Raw genomic sequence first — 16,496 nt, forward strand, 5'->3', positions numbered from 1 at the left:
TCCCTTCCCTTCCCTTCCCTTTCCTTCCTTTCCCTTCCCTTCCTTCCTTCCTTTTCTTTCTTTGGTTCAGGTTGTTGCTACACAGCTCGGACTTATAGTGATCCTCCTGTCTCAGCCTCCCCAGTGCTGAGATTATAAGCATGCACCACCATGCCCGGTTTTGAGGCAGGCACACTGTGCCTAGGGTTCCAGGGCCAGTACAGCATGTGGTACCAGGGATCAAACCTGAGTCCTTGTACTTGCCAAGCAGGTGCTTAGACCAGCCTAGGATCTCCCATTCTACATTTTAAAACTGGTACCCAAGTAGTACTCATTGGAAGGAAAGACATTCCCTAGCAGGACTTACTTCACCTTTGTTTTAAAGATTGCTGCCTACCATGGGAGCGAGGTGGCCACCATAGTTTGTCAGGCTTTGGAGTGTGGGCTCTGAAGCTCTTCCTTGTCCTATCTTTCTCTGCATTCTCCTCTTGGACTGGCACTTGTTTCTTTGCAAGCCCAGGGCTGGCCTATTTGTTCCTGGTCCTGTTTCTACTCATGAATTCTTGGCATGAGACCCCCACCCCTGCCCAGCATCACCGACACTCCCCTGAATACTCTTGTCTCTCTGGAACAACAGCACCCAGCTTAATATTTGTCCTGATGGCTATTAAAGGAAACAGAAGCATCAGCCAAGTGTCCCTTCCACACCCTGTCACTATCTTTGTGCGCCCCCAAGTCTCAGTTGGCAATGACAAGGTGCTGATGGCAGAACTGAAGGCAGGCTGTCTACTTTGTGAAGCAACACCTGGCTTGGTGGGTCACATGGACACTCCACTGAGGGAGTTAGGCCTGATGTGTGCAAACGGTGTGGGCGGGGCTCTGATGCCAGGGTGCTGCGGGGGCTGGGCTGGCTGCTGTCCTCGCTCTGCCCTCCTCCTTCTTGGCTGCTGCAGCCAATCCTTCTTCTGAGGGAATGTGATTAGGCACGGGCAGGAATGTCAGGCAGTGGTGGTCCCTAGACTACGGAGGAAATCCCAGGTAGTATGGGCAGGGTGGATGTCCTAAGTGGGCACTCCCTCAGGTAACGGCGAAAAAACTTAAGGGGAATCCTCCCCTGCTGAAAACGCTGGTTTTGTATAATTATATGTACTACAGTCTTTTCTGATGGTTAAAGAGTAGACACAGGAGCCAAGCTGAGCCAATCAGATGACCTCTTATAGAACAAAAAGGGGAAGAAGAGCCTGGGCATTGCTGGGGGAGAGCCATGTGAACAGCAGTGGCTCTAGGAGAAGCCCCGAAATTCCCACAGCTGAGGTCTTCAGAAGTGACCTGGAATTTCCATACTACTCCTACAAGACAAACCAGCCAGTATCTCCTGTAGTAAGTACTCACTCTCTCTTTTCTTCAAACTGTTCTACTGGGTCTCCACTATGGCGATGTTGATTATCTAGAGCTTTCCAGAGACACTTTAGGTTTTTGTAACTGGGAGCGGAGTGCTACTGGCATTTGGTGCAGGAGACCAGGCATACCGCTCAAATCCTCCATGGCACAGGGCAGCCCCATGCCAAGGAATTACTTAGCCCCACATGTTAACAGCACCAGGGCTGAAAAGGTCTTCACCTTGGCAGAGATCATTTCTGCTGCAGCTGAAGGGACATGCAACCTGCCCAGGTTGGACGGTCAATCCTAGCATCATCAGTGGCAGGCTGATCTCCTGTATTTGTTTCTCTGACATAACATGCAGTATACACCACCAGAAATGTATTTTCACCAGAATGTTTAACCTAGACTCATCACCCCTTTAGATATGGCATCGAATTGACAAAGAGTTGGGACACACATGCATGAGCTAAACTATGTAGGGCAGGCAATCAGAAAAGGCTAGCTGGTGCTCATTTTGTAGGAGAATTAGCAGTGTCTCCTAGCAAGTCCATAACCATGTAAACATGAATCATACCAGATAATAAAAGGTTTACAGACCGTAACCTCATTCAGTATTTGGTCAGATACTATCTTGAAAAAGCTACATGTTAAGGACATTTTAGGGTCAGCCAGGAAAATATGACTGTGGGTTATAGTACTAGAAAAAATAAATTTTAGAGGCCGGGGAGATGGCTCAGTAGAATAGATGCTTCCCTGGCAAGCGCAAGGGCCTGAGTTCAATCCCCGGTTCTGCCAAAAAATAAATAAATAAATTTTAGTAAAATTGAAAAGTAGAGCATTACTGTCCAAAGTAAGCACAGAAGAAAAAAAAAAAAAAAATCCAGAGGGCTACACATTTGGGTTTTAACACTGACAACTGGAATGGTGGAAATATGATGTTTAGATTTTTTAAAATTTTGCTTTGTCTACATTTTAAAATTTTTTACCATACTACATCTACATCTTCTATAATAAAATGCTATTAGACCTTAGAGCCGAATCAGGAATAGGTTTAAGTTGAGGACTGTGTTAGTGTTGAGCCTGCAAATGGCCCCAAAGGCTGCATGTGTTTGGAAGGTGACAGGGTCGTGGGGGTGCGAGTCCCTTGGGGGTGACCTGGAAGAGGACCTTCCCCTCCCTGGCCCCTTCCTTGGCTCTCTGCTTCCTGGCTGCCATGAGGTGAGCAGCTTGTGCTCCACTAGGCCCCTCTGCCACAAGGCTCCACCTTGGAGCCTGCTGACCAGGGGCTGCCTGCGAGCCAGGGGAGTGGCGCCTGCTCTGAGTCTCAGGCATCAGCTGTTACTGCACCTGAGCAATGAGCACGTGGCTGAGACAGGTGATCAGGCTGTGTCCCCGCCTACATCTAGGAACGGTGAACAGTCATGAGGAGAGGCTCCATAGGGCACTGATCAAAGAAGATGTTTAAAACCAAAGGCTAGAAAGGGGGAACTGTACAGCTCCCTCTAAAAACAGTGCCACGGCTCTGGACTCTGGGCATCCGGGGAGTTGCAGCCATGTATGCGTGACAGTGGGCATGCACAATTGCCTGTGTTTGTATGTGGGGAATAAGATAAAAATGAACAAAGGGGAAATTAAGGAAGCGGGAGGGTCGGATCTGTATCAGACACTGCAAAGGAGCACGTGCGTACTCATCCAGAGGACGGATTTCAGCAGCTTTCAGGAGGAGCCAAGGGAAAACAGCTGCCACTCACATGGGGTTCTGAAACCCGAAATTATCCAAATTGTCACGTGGGCATCTAGCTCAGGTGGCGTATTTATGGAACGAGATTTTAAGGGTTGTGGGACGCTGATTTCAAGAACTTATTTACCCAACCTTCAGGGTCTGGAGCAAAGCACGCCCAGTTGTACATGAAAGCCCCTCCATGTGGAAAAGGCGCACCCTTCTCCGGGTTCAGGGCAAGGCTCTGGCAACAGGCAGCCCCATGGTAGCACTCAGGACATGCTCCCCTAAAGCCCATGTGGGTGTGGTGCACTTCCACCACAGCCTCTAGCCACCTTCCGCTGCCCCTCCCAGGGTCCAGATGCCCTGTAATGTACAGCCTGTCACCCCACAGTTCCGTAGGAAACATTTCAAGGCCCCTGGATATTGGAGTTCCTTTGGACAGGTTTGGTTCCCCCTGCCCCAGCCTGCGCTGTAGCTAAAGTCTTCAGCCAATTAAAGGTGTGCTCCAGGTTTAGAAGTGGTGAGGAGCAGCAGGTCTTTGAGGGCTCCGGGATGTGCACGCAAGGTGAGCGGAGGCAGCTGTCCCGGATGCAGACAGGCGAATGAGATCCTGAGTCTTCAAGGATGACCTTCAGGAACTGGCCTCCGCCATGCTGCACAGGGAGAGTTTTCCTTCTCTGTGCTGTATCTCAGTGCTGTTGGGGGGAAAGCCGTACCCGCCACGCAGGTCCATGTGCTGAGCGATAAACCGAAGCACACACTTGCTGCTACTGAACACCAATGGCCGTTGTCATTGTCTAGCCCTAATTCCCAAAATATCGTTTGTGACTTACGGGAAGGCAAATGTGGCTATCTTGCACATTCTTTAACAATGGGAATTAAAGTTAATATATTAGTCTGGTAAGTATCTTAGAGTGATGATATTATACAAACACATGTTTTGCATTTTTTGTTTGGTCCTATATGATTTTAATAAATGTGCTATTAAATTGGGACATATATTTAGTTTATTATTATATCTACTTATTTGTAGCTTCTGGCCTCTTGTGATTCTCCTTTTTCTGTTTTAAGTTAATAATAAGCAATTGTGTGTCTAGCAATTGTCCTCCAGAAAAACATAAAGATGTCCTTCGGTGTATAAAGCTCACAGTGCAGCAAGGAAGGAAATTCACAGACACAACAAACCCAGAGTCCAGCGCAGGAACGTTCGCAAGCAGGCGTAAACGAGCCCAGCCTGATGGGGGGCTCACTGCAGCAACTCACTCATCACCCCACACCCTCTCACCCCCAGCACAAACACTGACAAGTGTAACGTGTGGCAGGTGCTCAGCTGACAGGGTGGACACTGCCGACCGGCCTCTCCACAGCTACTGCCAACTCATCCTTTGCCTACCTTTCTCACTAAGGAGTGTGAAATAAAGGGAAAAAACACCATGCCCTCAGCTTCCCCTCAAGCTGGGAGAGGCTGAGTTCTGGCCAGTGAACCTTAGTTCTGGCTCATGGACCACAGACGGGAAACTTTCGGAGGGATCTTTGGATGAAAGGGACAGACTTCTACCTCTTTTTGCTGTCTTGAATGAAGACATGATGCCTGGTGTTATGGCCTTCACTATACGACTCTGAGGTGGCAAACACTGAAGATAGCAAAAGACAAAGACAGAGAGTGCTGGTCCTAGCCAATCGCTGAGCAGGCACCTCAGCCACCGATTCTGTGCCACTCTCTGACTTCTTTTGGGAGGAAAACAAGTTCTCATTTAAGCATTGGCTGCTCTGACTTGGTCATCTGAAAGCATTCCTAACCTGGAACTGGACAGGCAGAGCTAACAGACAGATCATTACAAAGGTACTGTATGCAACCTGTTATGGTTTGTGTCTAGTTGACCCCCAAAGCCTCATGTAAGTCATGGAGTGGACTTTTAGAGTTTATGATTAACTCATGATCCACTGGGATTATAGGTGTAATTGCTGCTCAGATTATGGGTATGAGTGCTATGCCTGGCCTGGGGTAGACAGCCTGGATGAAACATAAGGGAGACAGACTTGCACTCTGTTGCCATTGTTGCCACTACTCCTTCCTTTTGTTCTTGCTCTTTGCTGCCTCCATGAAAAGTTGCTCTCTGCCATGTGCCACTCTGCCTTGGAGCCAGTGGAGTGTGGACTGAAACTTTCACTGACTGTGAGCTAAATAAACCTTTCCTTCCTTCATTTTTAGTTTTGAATATTTGTCCCAGCAATGAGAGAAGAGTAACTGAGACACAACCCCAGGGAATCCAGGTTACAGCAACGCTAAGGTAGACCTGGGCCGGGAAGGCTTTCAGGGGTTGATCGGTAAGCTGAGTCCTGAATTCAAACAAAAGCTGGAGGAAAACAGGGGTGGGGTGGGGGGAGCTCTGCAGAGGAGGCGAACAGTCACTGGTGGTGGGGGCAAGATGATGGAGCATGTGAGAAAGTAAATTGTGGGGCGCAGGTATAGGGAAGAGCCAGGTGTGTGGGCACAGGTAGAGCCTTCTGGGCCAGTTGGGTTCTGACCAGGATGGGGCACTTTGCTCAGGGACAAGGGAAGTCAATGTGGAGTTTCTGGCAGGACTGTGGCCCTTGGCAGAACTCACCTGGTCCAGGACAGGGTGGGAGATGGGGAGGGAGAGAGGAGGGTGACCGTGGCTTTCCCAGGGCGACAGGAAGAGCCTTGAGGGGACGGCACTGTCCTGAGCCTTGGCTGTGTGGACGTCAACGTCCTCGTGGTGATGGTGACTACGGCTTCACAAGATGTCACTACTGGGGGAACCTGGGCAACACGGGATCTGGTATTTCTTGAAAGAGCAGCTGAAGCTATAATCAACTCAAAAATAAAAAGTTTTACTGAAATAAGTGTCTCCTACTTTTATTTCATAAAGCCAATAAGGGTCAGAGAGGGGAGGCCAATTATGAAGGCCCTTCCAGTAGTCCAGAGAGCTGCGGGGCTTCCAGCGAGGGAGGTGGAACTGATCTGAGAAATCCCAGGAGGTGTGAGAGACAGACTCGCTGATGGGCACGGGGAGGAAGCAAAGAGGAGGAAAGCGCCGCACTGACCCCAGCTGTGCCCCGAGATGCCGGCGCATTCCGGCACCTTCTTCTGAGAAGGGATACGCAGGGTGAGTGGTGGGCTGCACGGCAGTGGTGCTGTAGTCAGGAGCCCACCGACATTTAGGGAAGCAAGGAACTGTCCAGGGAGGGCTGCTGAGCGGGCGTTTGGAAGTGCAAACACCCCAGAGTGAGGCGACTTCAATACTGCGCCCACTAAACATTTTCCTAAAGTCTAGGTTTTATATAACTTAGGCAGCAAAGGACAATAAAATTCTATGGCTTTTTCCTCACTAATCGACATGTCTGTACCAATGAAAATTTGACTTCATTTTTAATAAGTTCACTTAAAATTTTTTATTGTATTATTTTAATTAGTTAATGAGGATGCCTGCTCATTGTTAATAAACAAATAAAATGCAAACTAACACACACAGAACTCAAAGTGAAATTTCCTCCCTTGGGTTTTGGCCAGTCTCACTTCCTTCCCTCTAGAAAACTTGGACAATAAAAACGAACGCCCGTCACCTCTCTGCGTCACACTTTCACCATTCTCCGGGAACTCACTCACTCTTCTTTAAGGGGCACTGCTGGAATGGGCGCCCTGTTGCCCGCTTCATGCAGCTACCTCCAGCTTTCTAGGCAGACCTGGCTTTCCCCTGAGTTCTCTGTCCCACCTACAGCTGGCTTGGGAAGTGAACCTGAATTCTTCAAGCCCAGCCTCCTGGAGCTGTCATTTCAGCCCAGTTATCTTCCTCTGCAGTGGCTTCTGAGCATAGATGACCCCCGCAAGAGGGATGGAAGAAGGACACTTTACTTCTGCCACTGGCCACCAGGGCCCTACCTAATCCATCCCCTACCTGAGAGCCCTGGATAAAAAAGTGCCCAAATTTTATTATTAACAAAATGGCATCAATGAGAATACTAGAAAGAGACTGAAAATTTAACAAATAAAGACAAATGTTGTATGCATCATATACATTGCCCTCAATAGCCCTGCTCTAGAGGAGTGTGCCATATTGGAAATGAATTCTCAGAACCCTCCTGTCTGATTTGGAAGACAGCATCACTGATAAAGCAGACGACTTTTGTTTAGAAGCCACAGTGCAAAACCCAAGTCCCAACAACTTTAGATCGTCAACTCACACTCAACGTTGTGAGATGCACGCTCCTGAGAGGCCCCTGGAGCTGCCACTGGTGGGTGAGCAGCAGGCCCGTGCGTCATTCTCAGGTCCACGCAGGACCGTAGGGGACCTGCGTATGCCAGGTGCAGCTCTGTTCTGTCCTGGTTTTCTTTTCAAACGTACACAGTTGTTTTTATGCAAAATATGCAATATAGTGTAACTTCTCAATATTCCTTTTTGCATTTAACTAACAATCCTTGACACCTGTCCCATTGTTTAAATTCAGAATAAGAGGATGGATGAGAGCCCCTGCACCCTGTATTACTTTGGAATCTGCTGTTCTGGATTGTTCTCACTGTGCTGCTGGGACACATGCATGACTTTTTACATGAATGGGTACCCAGTGAACACATGCTTCTGCAATTTACTATTATTTTTGCTTTCATGTCTTTTTTGAGTACACAGTGTTCATGAAGATTAATGGGTTCACTCTGGGAAACACGTACACGTGTAGAACACACTATAAGCACTCCCCTCCCCCTTCATCCCCCTTGCTTGCCTCTGCAACTTAGTAGATTTTCACTGAGTCACAACATTTTTGCAGTTCCCCATAGCACATCAATAAATATGGATGGACCACATTCTTTTGAACTGTACCATAGTATGGATATTTTATGCTATTTGTAACCATCTGCCATTGCTGAGCATGTTTTAGGCATGTCTAGTTTTTGTTCTTATAAATATGATAATAATAGACATTATATTCTGCAAGTCTCTTCAATTACATGTAAAGATAAATTAATCTGCTATAAATATATGTTTGTGAATATCTGTAAAAGATTAATAAATATGAAATTACTAGATCAAAGATTATGTATGTTTGAAATTTTAATGGCTACTGCTGAATTGCCCTCCAATAATGTTTCATAATTGTCACCCCCTACGATGTATATGTCACTGTATATCATCAATGTTTTTAATTTGTGCTAACCTAACGGATAAAAAGTAGCATTTCAATTTATTTTTTTATATTAGGGAGGTTGAAAATCTTTTCAAATATTTATTCATAATTTCATTGAGGAAGTTTTGTTTTGTGCTAAAGAAATTTTTCAGTGGGTTGTTTGTATGTTTCCAAAGAGTATTTTTAGGAGCTCTTTTATAATGAATATTAATCTTTTATTGTAAATTTCTCTTCTACTGTGACATCTTTTGTTTGAATTTAGTGTCTATTTATTTATTTATTTATTTGGTATGGGATCTTGCTATGCAAGACTCATAATGACCCTCCTGTTTCGGCCTCCTCAACACTGGGAATACAGGTGCGTGCCACCATGCCCAGTTCTGATGGCCAGCTCAGTGCACCTGGGTTCCAGGGCTGGCATGGCATACGTTACTGGGGATTGAACCTAGGTCCTTGTGCTTGACAAGAGGAGGTTAGATGGCTGAGCTATCTTCCCAGCCCTTGAATCTGGTGTCTTTAATTCACAACCTTTTAAAAAGATATTTTTGTATATTAAGTCATGTTTACAAAGGACCTTTCCACCTCAAAATTATACTTTTAGGAATTGCTTTATTTTTCTCATAGCTTTAGTTTTTAAGTTCATTTCTGGAAGTTTTATGAATTTATAATGTAAGAAAGGATTCTGGCTTTACAATTTTTCCCAACTGGCTCAGTACCAACTACTAACTATTCTTTCCCCACTGGTTTGAAATAGCACCTGTATAGTACATTGTTATGAAGGTGCACACACATCTCTCAGGATCGTCTTCTTCTCTATTGACTAACTTGTGTGTTTTAGCTCTGTCTAAATCCCACGTCTAAGTTATCACTGTTCAGTAGTATGTTTTGACATTGGTGGGACATATCTACCATCACCCACTAACACTACCAACAGGATGACTGAAGCAGTTACGTAGTGAATTTTTTTTGTTGTTGTTGTTGTTTCTTGAGACAGAGTCTCACTGTGCAGTTCAGGCTGGACTTGAACTCACTTTGCAGCCTAGGTTGGTCTCGAACTCATAGCAATCTTCCTGCCTCAGCCTGCCGAGTGCTGCAAATACAGGCCTGCTCCACCATGGCCGACATTTATCTATCTATCTATCTATCTATCTATCTATCTATCTATCTATCTATCAGCTATTCCTCAACTTGTTTTCCTTCTATACAAACTTTATAAATGGGTCAAATTCCATTTTTTTAAAAAAAAAAATATCACCTAGGTGAATTTGCAGTGACTGTATAGAACAATTTGGTGAGAGACACTAACAATATTGAGGCTTCCCATCCAGGAACACAGAAAGTACCCTCCTTTGGCCAACTGTTGTTTTATATTTGCATGGAGAGATGTGTGATTGTCTTAATCAGGCGTTGTACATTTCTTATTAGATTTATTCCTAGGTCATTTCATTTTTGTATGGCATTTCCCCCATTATATTGTTGGTGAGCACTTACGACACTGTAAGACTAATTACTATTGTAACGTACTCATCTTGAGTTTAGATCCTTTAATTAAATCAATTCTTTATTAGTTCTAATACTATTTAGTTGATTCCTTAGAATCTCATATATAGAGAAATGTTATCAGCTGCAAAATTACATTTTCACATCTTCCCTTTAGTAGTAATTTAACACTTTGTTTTGTTCTCCTGGCCCAATTCCCTTGCCCACAATGACCAGCACAAGGTGGTGCACTACCTCAGTGTGACTAATTTTAATGCTCATCACAAACTTTAAAGGGAATAATTCTAAAATCTGACTCAATGTTTACTCTTAATTTTTCAGGAAACAAAGTCCTCATTAAGCTAACCAGTTTTCTTTCTATATTCTGGCTTGCTAAGACCTGCCAAAAATGAGACTTAAACTTACTGAACTTATTTTCAATTTATTAACATGAAGTGTAACTCAATTCTTTAAATACAAAGTAAACCTCTTTTGGTAATACAAAATTTTAATACCTTAATTTATTTAATGAAGGCATAATAACCATGCCTAAGAGTCCTATGTCACCATTAGAACTGGTTTATGGAAAAAATTTAAGAGTAGAAATACTGTGGAGCACATCAAAGCAAAGCACATATTGTCAATTTAATGTGGATTCTCTCACCTTGAAATCATCAGGAATGAGGAGTTTTGATGTTCGTAGAAAATTCAAGATATATCTGAACATCTGTCCATCTCTGTCAATGAAGTAGTGCTGTTTGAGGCTGTCCAAAACAATAGGCTCTGTACCATCAAAAAGTCTTCCAATTCTGTGATAAAAAAACAGGGAAGAGTGAAGACAATTAGATCAATTGGCCATTAACACTAAGAGCTCTAGTCTTGTGTCCCCGTCAACGGTAGGATTTTTGCAGATGGCACTCAAGAAAAATCATCCATTAAGTAGTTATGGTTTTCTGAAAACTGCTGGTCCTCGTGCAATAAATAGCTAGAACCAAATGATTCCAAATACTCTCCGGTTTTCTCAAATGCATTCTTCCATTCACAATCTTTCACCTGCAAAGCAAATGTTCCTAACGCCGTTATTATAGCAAAGCGCTGTCACTGTAATGGAAGACCTGCCTTTTCTGCTGTGCTACTTAAAACAATCTTCTCTGCTACTTAAAAAATGTTATTGCTCCAAAGTGTCTTCTAAACAGACTGTATTTAAAAAGCAATTCTGTTTTTTTAAAAAAAAAGATTTCTGAATTTTCCCATCGATGAATCTCAAATATATAAAAAATAAGGTAATGTCAATATAGTAACATTTATTACACAAAATAAAATATCAAGAGCCAGTGAGATAGCTCAGCAGACAAAGCACCTGCTTTGGCAAGTGCAGGGACCATGGTTTGATCCCCAGTCCTGCATGCCATGCCAGCCCTGCCCCCAGGGCATGCTAAACCAGCAAATGAGTCCCAGCATGGTGGTGCAAGCCTGTAATTCCAGCGCTGGGGAGGCTGAAAACAGGAAGATCACTAGGAGTCTGAGCTGCATAGTGAGACCCTGTAGCAAACACATTAAACACACACACACACACACACACACACACACACACACACATATTCCACTTATCTGGGAGAATGTTTTGTGTTAGCAATATACAATCTAGTTTCTTAGGTTTTAGCAAAAATAACTATTAAAAGTCAAGGATCATCATAAAAAAAAAAAAATCTGACCACTCAAAACATGTAACCTAGTTCTGGATTTTGACTATGGGTAAACTTTTAGGGATCTTCAATAATGTGTTTTCCCATTTTTAGGACTAACATTTGTGCAATGTGACACAGTTAAAGTACTTTATATCCATCACTTGCCCAACTAAGGGAGGCTGAACCTACACACTTTGTAGGTTCAGTTAATAGAAAGTAGCCATGTCTATTCTATGAACAAGAAGCAAGCTTGCTAATGCTGCCTGTGTCTGAAAGTGGAATTCACATGCTAAAAATCACTTCCTTTTCCAAAAGGCTCACTTTAGCAATGGCTTTGTGGAAGTACTGGGCATTGGGCCTAGGAGTACTGTGCCATGGTCCCTATACCCCTTTTTCTTTTCTTTTCTTTTTCTTTCTTTCTTTCTTTCTTTTCTTTTCTTTTTTTTTTTTTTTTCTATTTAGTACAGGGTGTACAGGGCATTCAGGGTCTCACCATGTAGATCAGACACATAGTTATCCTCCTGTTTTCAGCCTCCCAAGAGCTGGGATTACAGGCGTGCGCCACCATGCCTAGTCCCAATCTATGTTTCAGTGTGCCCCGTGGGTGGGGCCAATACGGCAGACCCTGGGATCGAACCTCCAGCCTCCACGTCTGCCTAAGCAGGTGCTTTAATCCACTAAGCTATCTGGCAGGCCCTCTTTTGTTTCTTTAAACAGGGTACTGCTTCATTGCCCAGACCAGTCTTAAACTTGTGATCCTCCTCCCTTCTCCTGAGTAGGATTACAGGCATGTGACACCATTTCCAGCCCAAATGACTCCATTTTCTAATAAAAAGCTTTTGCTGGCCTCATAACAAGTCCATGCTGATCTGAAAGCCCATATTACTGCTTTAAAGATTGTTTTGATATCATAAATTACATTGGAATGGTACAGTGGTTCACAGGAACTCAACAATTTTACCCCTTTTAAAATATGACAAATAGGTAGGAAAGCTCCTTTCAAAAAAGGAAGTCATGTGAACTTTTCTTTCAATAAAAAAACCTTTAAATATGATTTAAAAACTCATGTCTCATATAAAGGTAGTATATACAAATAAATTATACTTCAAAAATCCCAATAAATTTTCCTGAGTTAGTGTTTTCACCCAACTTTCCATGAAATGAATGTGGTTATCCAGGGCATATACCGCAGTCATCCCAGGAATCTTCGCTGAAAGCTACCTAAGTCATTCATTTCTCACTGACACACCAATGGCACAGGCAGTAGGCTAGAAACTTAGAAATGCTTACTCACTCACTTGCAGTGTTTCCAGGACAATCTGATGCAGGATAGGAAAGAATGAAACTTGTTTGCCTCTTACTAAAACATCTCATTCTTCACTGTCAATAACATCATAAATTCACAGTTGACAGGAAAGTAAAGGCGACATACTAACAGCTTCCCAGATGCCTGTGCAGTCCTAAGCACTTTATATATGCAACAAACCCATTACCATTGTAAAGATGAAGGTCAGGCACGGCAGTGCACGCCTGTAGCCCCAGCACTTGGGAGGCTGGGACAGAAGGACTGCCATGACTCCAAGGCCAGGCTGGGCTACATCATGGGTTCAAGACCACGCTCAATTACAGAGTGAGACCCACCTCAGTAAATAACTAAACAAATTAAATAAATAAAAGAAATACACCCCAAAAGGTGAACAACTTGCCCATCTAGTTAAGGAGCACTGGAGGATTTACATGCTGTTGGACCCCAAAGAAGCCTCTTTCCACTGATGGGCATTAAAAAAAAAAAATTACACTAGCCAATGGAAGCTTTTGGTCTAGTTTTTATTTCTGCCTATATTTGTTGGCAGTGAAATTCAAGCCCCTATGCAGGTTATTTTAGGGGCCTGAAATCAGTACCCATGATCCTATGTCTCTATAGCAAAAGAAAAGGGATGAAAGTGTTTGACTCTTAAATAAACCTTATGCTTTTCATTCTTAGGTGCATGTTCATCTTCCAAGCTAGACTTGGACACACTCAGGATGTGTATGAGAGATTAAGTCTCTACTGAGTGAATGAGTAAATGAATTGGGAATAAAGAACGCAACAGTAATGAGACCTGGCCAGTTACTCCCTATAATCAGAAAGAATTGACTTCCCTGAATACTAATTTCTTTTATAAAACTGTCTCATGTTTTTCTCAGGGTTCCTGAGCTCAAAAAGTGCTCAACAGTAGAAATATTCCAAGCCATCCAAGAGATATTTCTATGAAAGCAACTCTTCTAAGACTGTAGGAACCGAGGAACAGGATTTAGGAGAGAAGAGAACAACTTTGGCAGCATACATTATCACAGACCTTTCTAAAATACAAACATGTCATTCAAGTGATTTTTAGGACAGAAAAACCAAATCAAAAAATGACAGCGGGCAGATACAGGAAATTGGGCACAGATACAATCAAAGGCATCTTTCACTTAGATTTAGACAAAAAAAAAAAAAAAAAAAAGATGTAAAAAGCAGCAGGGAAAGGTGAACAGAGACCTTGAACAACAGCTAAGCCTGCCCAGCTTGCAGACCTGGAAGTAGCTGCCAGATCTGAAGGCAGTGGCCGGACACCGAGGGCAGTGGACTGAGAACAGAGGAAGGAATGAGCTCTAGTAGCAGACAGGACACCTAGCTAGGGCTAGAGGGGGCAAAGTGCAATGCCCAGGCCCTAACCCAGGATCCCTTGCGCAATGAAGTATGAACAGCCCAGTGTGAGCCCACCCCAGCCAGGGTACCAGGGGGAAACTGGGACTGGAACCTTTGCTGCGACCTCTCACTGGGTGGGCCGGAAGTACTGGCAGGGACCCGGAAGAGAGCAGGGCTGAGCTGGAGGAAGGGGACGGAGGCTGAAGAGCGCGCACCACTAGGGCAGAAAAGCCTGCACGACCAACGGCGGGACTGAGCGGCAAGGACCTGGAGAAATCGGGAAAGAACCGGAGCGGGCCTCGTGGGCTGCGGATGCATGCTCCAGACAAAGGTGGAAGGCCTCTCGGAGAAGAAAGCGTTCAGATTTGAATCACCAAATGCTGGAAATAATAAAAGGAATCGCAGTGCCGCTGATTTCTGCTAGCCTTAAAAAGGAGGAGCACTTAGAGCTGCGACAGCAGCGTAGAAGGGGCGGGAAGGCGGTGCCAGTGATCATAAAGCGGTGTCCCTGGGTGGGTTCTGAGACCTGGTCATTGCGCTGTGGAAAAGTATTGTTTGGCTAAGAAATAATCAGGGAAATCACAAGGCGGTATTTCTTGTGGACATGTGAATGGAGTTACAAATCAAGCTGCAGTGATGTGTAAACTCTGGTGTCGGAAAGCTATGTGGGACTGATTACAGTTTACTAACCTTGGAGGACATTCCTGTTTTCCAACTGACCACGGCCAAGCTGGCTCCAGATGATGTATGGCTGAGGTTTTCTTCTTGTTGTTTTTACACTCATTGAACCAAGTAGCAATGCCGAGAAAAACTTCTTTCCACAATTTTATTTTAAAAGGATGATCATTACTATGGAAACTAAGTTTTAAGACATTTTGGGAAATTTCGAACTTATAACAAAGCAGAGAAAATAATAATGAACCCCTAAGTGACCATCTGCCAGTTCCAGGGGGGGTCTCAGCTCTTGGCCAGTCTTAATCCACATCCAGCTGTAAGCCTCCTCTCTCCTAGTGGGGGTTTTGAAGTAAACTTACACATCACATTTTATCTATAAATATTTCATCAACTAATAGGATTATAAGAGTTCACTAAAATATGCATGAGTCAGCGTTGCATTTCACTTGGTTGCTTTTTAATCTGTTGATTATTCTTGTTTATAGAGCAACCAAGTGAGGCCCTAATTTCAGCAGAAATTAAGCTCATTTTGAAGGGAAGTCCTGCAAATGAATGAATACAGGAGACAAAAGTTTTGAGGGATTCATCCCAGTGCCAGGTGTCCCATGCCCAGTCATCCCTGGGGGTCCACAGTCAGGCCTACACAGCCGAATCATGTAAAGCTCCCCACCTAAGTGTCAGCTGAGTTGAGAACCCATGTAAAGGAGGATGAACAGAGAATTGAGGCATGCAGCAACATCATCAACTTGGAAAGCTCTGGGTTAGCCATTCTGTCACTTAGAACTGTCACACCACTTTCTTAAGTAGCTAGCCACACTTTTAGTGAAGGATTCCCAGGATGATCTAGTTCAAGCTCCTGTTTAAAATCTAAAAACGGAGTCCCAAATACACACCCCTCAAGGATGCAAAGCTTGGCGGACATATAGCTACTGCAAACCTCACCGTGTTGCTCCTGGGGCAGAGGGCAGAGAACGGTCACGTCTGGCCAGCGGGGGCAACTGCGATAACGTTAGTCACTGCTTAGTGAACAGAATAATGTGCTAAAGAGTGACCTTTGTGTCATATGAGCTTCGTCTCATTTAATCTTTATGTTGACCCATGGAAGAAATAGCCTTACTATTCTCATTTGGAAGGAAAAGAAGCGCAGATGGTTAAGTCTCATGGCCAAAGAGTCACAGCTTTTAAATGATGGAGTATATATGTCACCCTAGGTATGACTTAAAGCTTGTTTTCTTGACCACTAAATATACTGCCTTTTCATTTATTTATTTATTTATTTTATTTTTTTGGTACTGAGAATCAAGCGCACAACCTTGTGCATGCCAGGCAGGTACTGTGCTACTGAGCTATATTCCCAGTCCTCATTTATAATTTTTAAAAAGATGAATAACTTCCATTGTGAAATGTATAATTACTATAGTATGAGAGCACTTAATACCCCAAGATAATACATAGCACTATTTAGTTGTTATCAATTTTATAGGAAAATTAATTTACTTAGGAGACACAAAAAAGCCGAGGCAGCAGGCCTTGGTTTCGTTGAGGTCAAGGAAGCCATTTCTGAGCTGAGAAGCTGAGGTTAGCTCTTACGTGTCCCCACACCTCACATATTTAAAGCTTTACCCCAGCTGATGGTGCTACAGGGAGACGATGGAAGGGGTCTGAGGTGTGGCGGAAGCAGCTCACCGTGGCCCTGGCGTTGCCGGGGACAACCTGTCCCCACCCCCAGGCTCTTTTCCTCTCGGCTTCC

At 44.1% G+C, this 16,496-nt stretch overlaps 1 protein-coding gene across 5 annotated transcripts in view; it reads right to left on the bottom strand.

Moving 5' to 3' along the window:
- Kctd1 (potassium channel tetramerization domain containing 1) overlaps positions 1–16,496 on the bottom strand; it is a 208,731-nt gene that overhangs the window by 10,474 nt on the left and 181,761 nt on the right. For all 5 annotated transcript variants that reach the window (XM_023713958.1, XM_023713949.1, XM_023713969.1 and 2 more), the window contains exon 3: positions 10,374–10,518. In XM_023713958.1, the coding sequence (XP_023569726.1) occupies positions 10,374–10,518 (145 nt within the window). The remainder of the gene's footprint in view (positions 1–10,373; positions 10,519–16,496) is intronic.

Source organism: Octodon degus, unplaced genomic scaffold, assembly GCF_000260255.1.
Source record: "Octodon degus isolate 3935 unplaced genomic scaffold, OctDeg1.0 scaffold00003, whole genome shotgun sequence".
NCBI lineage: Eukaryota > Metazoa > Chordata > Mammalia > Rodentia > Octodontidae > Octodon > Octodon degus.